Consider the following 6,567-nt stretch of genomic DNA (forward strand, 5'->3'; position numbering starts at 1 on the left):
AAGGGGGGTAAGTGGATGCCGCTCCGCTGTACAGTAGGATACAAGTGGGTTACTGTATAAATAATAGATGGTATTAAAATTGAATTCAATGATATAATATAATTGTATACGAAAACGATTATGAGCGGAGACGGTATGTCAGTGTGGATATTTTATATTATATTTATAATGTCATTACTTATTATTTTTACATTACCGAAAGTTGAATTATTATAAATTTACAACAAAATAACTAAAATTGTTATTCTTGGTTATTTATAATTATAATATGTAATTTTGGACCAAATTAAAAAAAATTGTTTTTATATTATTGAGATAGTTTGGTTACAGAATAACATACTTACGTGAAATGTTTTAAATTTTCAATCCATAGCTATAAAAGTTAACATTTTATACATTTTTATTATCTACAAAATCATTTTAGATTCTGAGCGAACCAATGAATGTACCTATTGATTTTACGATGTCTTGTTTTTTTTTTTAACATTTGTGTAATCAAAAAGTGTCTTCGGTTATTCATTTTTCAATTACAACAAAATAAGAAAATTCTTGAGAAATAGAGTGAAACTTTAATGTTGTAAAAATGTTAACTACACGCTCATAAAAATTGAATTTGACCTTTTTCTTTTGATAAAGGTGGACAAACTTATAGGGAATCTTGTATTATATTTTAAAATCTATTTAAAATAATTCTTTTTCAGGAATTTCTAGCTCAAAATTATTTACAGATTTTCGCGATTTTTACAAGATTTGAATTTTTAGTGCTTCTAAAAAAAAAGTGTGAATTGTATAAGCTAGTGGTTTTACAGTCATATTTATTTAAACCTGTAAACAAAATTTCTACCAGGAAGTGCTTTGATTAACATATTACGGTATATTATCTTTTAGAAAATTGGATGATGATGGTACTAGAAGGCTATTTTTCTAATACTTAGTTTATCATAAAAACGAATAAAATTTAAAAATGACCACTAGGTGTCTAGGTATATTATACACAATTAATTAATTAATGGTTAAATACTTATTAATACATATTTATGATTCATTAATTTCATTTTGTCTGCTCAGAATCGTTTTTTATTGAATGCAATAATTGCATTTAAATCAAATACTATATTTTTAAATTCTCAACTCTTAAGTTGTCCCTAAATATTAATTGACTTATATTTAAAATATATTAGATAAATTACTGGCTTCTTCTATCATATTTTTAAATTTAAGAGCTAACCAGTAAACCTAAGGATGAGAATTAATAAAATACCAACAAAATAGTGTTTGAATATTGGAAAATACAAAGGAATAAAAAATAATAATTATAATACAAATACATAGATTTTAATCTGCATAGTTGTACAAGTTACAAAATAAAACCAATAAAGTTAATGTTTTTATTTTTGTACGAGGAAAGTCAGTCGATGGAGTAGATTTTCATTCAAATAGACCTGGAAGTAAAAATTAAAACAGTGTTAACAATCAATACAATATTAGAATATTTTATAGAAATAAGTTAGAAAGCTCACTACCAGTTTCTAAATATATTTTAATACAACACAATAATCTGTAATTCTATATATATTTTTCTTTTTTTTTAAATATTGGCTAGTATATAAATTTATATTACTTAGTCATATTCTGAGTCTGAGCAAGTTCTTGATAATTTTTAATTGAGGTAAATTATTTATTTAATTTTTAATTTATAAATATATGCAGTTATATAAACTTAATACAATTTAGTTTCTTCACAAAGAATGTGAAATTGAAAATTGGCTTTTAAAAGGATCTAAGAGTCAGGTGTATACATTTTACATACAAATAAGATTTTAAATTCTATACCTACACAAAAATAATGATGACTTTGTTGTTTGTATATTTTTGATTATTTATAGCAAGAGTCCCTAATAAATATTTCCCGGTAGGCCAAAAATTGGCCATACACCCGTGACCAAATCAAAATTGAAATAATCAAATCTACATAGATATATTTATGCAAAACTTATATTGTAACACTTGCAAGGTATTAATTTCCTCATTTAAATTGTACTCATCAAAGTAGTTAGGATAATACATGCCAAATTTGATAATAATCATTGGAAATAGGCCTTATTTGAATATTACAATTTTAAGGTAAATGTCAGGATCAATATCTTAGTTCATAATAAGGAGTATTATAGCATGATAATTTGTTCACTATACTTTGCCTAGTAAGATAACGCGCTGAATCTGCGCATCCATTCATCCCGCGTCACCATGCTATCGAAACTGGTTCCCCAATGGCAGGGTGTTGCGTGGGGAACCAGTTTTTGTCGGTGTGTTCTCTCACTGGACGGAGTATAGGGTAATACATATTTTAAATTGCTGCTAGGATAGTAGGTTACACCTCAAAAAAACATTAGCTCACACGTACTGTGTAGTAGTTGTATTAAATGGCACTGTTCGACAGCAGAGTATGCGTGAACTTAAATGGAATAGAGTATATTTCAAAAAAATTAGTATTCAATATAAAATATACTAACCAAAGCCCATATCATCGTCTTCTTCTTCACTCTCTTCTTCCTTCTTCTCTTCTTTCTTTTCTTCCTTGGCTTCAGCTGCTGGAGCAGCAGCTGCAATAGGAAATAAAAAATTACCAACCCACACTTCTTATAAAATTTATTTTAGTTCTAATAAAATAATCAAACCTGCGGTGCCTGCAGCTGGTACAGCTCCTACTGCTGATCCAATGTTTGTGATTAAATCTTTAACATTTGCAGATTCTAAAGCCTTGGCAAACAAACCAGGCCAGTATGGTTCAACTTCAACATTGGCGGCCTTTAGGACTGTTTGGATTTTTTCTCCCTATAATAATGAGATAATAAATAAATTATATACCCAATATAATTAAGGAGATTAGAAGCAGCGTATTTATTTCACGTTTTAGACCTAAAAGCCTGACAAGATTACACATATTTCAAATAATCAGATTTTAATTCTGTAAAAAGCTTTGAATTGAACGACTTTTTTTTTAGGTTATTGTGGAAATCGATTTTTGATATTCAACTTTTCTTTAATCTTAGTCTAGTTTTTAAATTTTAGATTTACTTAAGTGTCTTTTTTTAAGGAAATTAAAAAAGTCCATTAATAGAAATGTTTTTACAGAAATGAAATCAGATAATTTTGAGTTGATGTATTTTTGTCAGGCTTTTAGGTCTAGATTGATTAAAATTAGTTTCTTGTTGGAACAAAATATATTATTTCATCAAAAGTAATGACTTGTGCATGCGCATGCAAACAGCTTGTTGTTTCCCGGAAATAACAGTGAATATCACACCGTTGTTGAACATGCGGGTAGTAGTGGTGGCGCACTGGACACTCACACAACAGCACTACGCAACTTAAACTGATAAACTAATTGCCTAACGTTTACTCCTTAGAAACAGAGCGCTTCTAGCCTTCTTAAAGTAGCAGGGAATTAAATAACATAATTGGATAAAAATATTGTAAAAATAAAAATCTGGTGTTTGATATAAATATAATAGTAGGTATTTAAAAACACAATGCACAGGAAAATTATAAGATACCTATATCGTAATATGTGTCCACATAGTTTGAATTTATATAGGATCAATATTCATAGAACGTGAATATTTCAGTTGAATCATAAAAGTCACAGAACGCCCTATAAATTTACTTAATGAAACATATTGATAGGATACTAAATGAACTTTTCAACCAAAAAATTGAACCATAATATAGAAAAAAATGAAATATAATAATTCAGTGAGATAAATCTAGTTTAGCGCCCACAGAAAATTCGTTATACGTGCTGTAAATTATGTTATAAGCGGTGTGGGCGTGCGTTGAATACCGAAAATCGTGAAATTTGTAAGGCTATATCATAAAAACTAATGATTTCTGGCAATTAATTTTTTTTTTAAATTTTTTCGTTCCTAACTGGTTATACCTACCTAATACATAGGTTTCCGAAAAAAAAAAATAAAAAAATTCGAGAGGGCGCTTAAGTGAACTTTTACGAGGTAAGGCCGCCGGTTATAATTAAAAATCAGTCGATAGCCCAAGAGTAATTTACATCGGCAATTATTTCGGTCGCCGACCGTTCGGAAACGGCCAACGTGGTCCGCGAGACCGGGTAATCGGGAAGAACAGTCAACGAAAAACGGCTGCGATAGTCGCCGCACAAATTAACGAAAACGGAACGGAAATGAACCACTGAATTCGGGAGCGCTTACAGGTGGATGGTATACCACGGCACACAGAAGTATAGAAACCGAAGAGACCCAGCGTCGTTGTATTTGCCACTCATATAGGTATGCCACAACATAATATTAGGTATTATTGTAGAGATTAGATGACGAACGAAGAATATTTACCGTGATGTCGATGTCGTCGTCGGCCAAGATCAGTGAGGCGTAGACGCAGGCTAATTCGGGTTTTGAGATGGCCATCGTAGGATCGGAACGGATGAAAATTACGTTAATCGCAAGTCGCAAGTCGCCTTAGCCCCGGAGTGAGAACAAGCAATTGAGTATTTCACGCGAAAAAAGAGAGGTTCCGCCGTGCCGATAGTGTTGCGCTCGTGCCTCGTAGAGTTTGAAGTGTGCAGTGTTGCCAGAAATGTGTTATGCAAAACCGTATATAGAAATCAAAATTACCGTATATATTGGTATCGGGCAGTTGGGTCCCGTGATAAGAATTGGTCCCCACGATAAGACATTTTAGTTAACAAATCCCATGTAAAAAATAAATCTCAAAAATCTTAAAAACAAATTGATTGTTTAACTACTTTAGGTGGTAAGTGCAATTAAGCCACCCTGGTAGCCGGTAGGCAATGTATTAAATTCGATTTGATGCATGTTTAATAACAAATAACTGAATAACCAATGGCAACCAATAATAAATAAATTTTAATTTCTACTAATTATTTTTCCTATAACCAATAACAACCATTCATAAACAAAAAATTCCATCGTAAATCTCAAAATCCCTGTTTGAGCACCTCCCCGGGTTGGGCCTACCGGGTTCAATTTTGAATCCAAACCATTCAAGGACCTACTCAAGCACACACAAAAAATGTCATCAAAATCGGTGCAGCAATCGATGCATTTAGGAGGAATACTTATTATAATACTTACTCATGGACAGAAGAAATATATATTATATTATTAAGATAATATAATTTAGTTTCAACTTTTACATAGGTACCAAACGATTAGTTAAAATGTATGTAGTCTTTATGTCTTTTTCTATTATCGATAATACCTACGTAGCACCGTATTTTAGGTGTGTTCATTTTTTTCGTGCGAAGTCAGGTGATACATCAGGCTAGTTCTAACATAATTTTCTCAATATTTACGTATCTACATCAGGTGGAATCCATGAAATTGTCCCACGGAACACCGGAATCACTGGTTTATGTCATAGTAGGTACAGTTCGACCATACCCATTTCCGTAGTGTCAATAAAAACAATTTAAGAGGTCCGGACCGAGTGATAGACATAACGTAAACAGTGCCGGATCTTGAACCCTGGGAGACTCCGGTGCAAAAAAAAAATATGGCGTGGTGCCTTTGAAAATAAAATGTACTTAATTATTCCATTTTTATGTAGTAGATACCGGTCAATTAATATTATCGTTTTATCTGGTATTATACATGATACGTGTACCTATAAGTTAGAACATACTAACTTCTATATTTATTATTTACAATAGTATGGTATAAGTTTTACACTTTAAATGTTGATGTAAATTGTAAAATATAATATGTCGTCTTTACTTTAATTTCAATATATTCTGTATACCTATACATATAATATGGTATGAATATGCAATGATAGCGTGGTAGGGTATTTCATGAGACTATTGGCTGATAGCCGATCACTTAACTGGTATACCTATAGTACCTACCAATCGACTTTAAAATATGACATATTCGTACATACAACACATGGTTTTGTATTATAAATGTAAATTGTAGGTGGTGGTGGCATAGATATAATGAATAAGGCCATTTGTTTTTAATATAATATATTAATATCAATGAGTCAATGAGTGGTGGTCGACCTCTAGGCTCTAGAATATTGGTCTCATGAAAAAAACACCCAAAAAACCCACTGACCGTTATAAAAACTTAATAATAACAAGGTATATACAAACCTGCGGACAGTGGCGTCATTTTCGGGATGCAAAGGTGTACAAATGCATCCCATGAATTTTTTTAACTCACTTTTTGTGTAGATCATTTCACAGAATTATAGTATAAAACAAATAACAATAATTTTGTAATGTTTTTGATTTATCACAATAATTTGATCCATACACGGAACGATTTATCGACAGACCGACCAGTCGATTTGTCGTCAAACATCTCTACTCCAAAGTCCACACATAAATCGATTTGTCTATCAACTTGCTTCTGTTTCATCACGACGCACCGTAGTCCGCACAGTATTCTACGGAGTGCGAAGTTCTTATGTTGTGTTTTCGTAGATTATATCACATTATGACAATAATTCTATCTAAACGTCCATGTTTTTTTGTATTCAATTTAACATTGCCTGTTAATACAGCTT

At 31.3% G+C, this 6,567-nt stretch overlaps 1 protein-coding gene across 1 annotated transcript; it reads right to left on the minus strand.

The window, feature by feature from the left end:
- Positions 1-1,313: 1,313 nt before the first annotated feature.
- On the minus strand, positions 1,314-4,575 carry LOC100166333 (60S acidic ribosomal protein P1). The gene is made up of 4 exons (XM_001949504.5): positions 4,368-4,575; positions 2,679-2,835; positions 2,514-2,603; positions 1,314-1,442 (listed from the first exon to the last, which is right to left on the minus strand). The coding sequence occupies exons 1-4, from the start codon at positions 4,440-4,442 to the stop codon at positions 1,429-1,431; spliced, it is 336 nt and encodes a 111-aa protein (XP_001949539.1). The 5' UTR covers positions 4,443-4,575; the 3' UTR covers positions 1,314-1,428.
- Between the last annotated feature and the right edge of the window lie 1,992 nt (positions 4,576-6,567).

This window comes from Acyrthosiphon pisum, chromosome A1 (assembly GCF_005508785.2).
Source record: "Acyrthosiphon pisum isolate AL4f chromosome A1, pea_aphid_22Mar2018_4r6ur, whole genome shotgun sequence".
Classification (NCBI taxonomy): Eukaryota; Metazoa; Arthropoda; class Insecta; order Hemiptera; family Aphididae; genus Acyrthosiphon; species Acyrthosiphon pisum.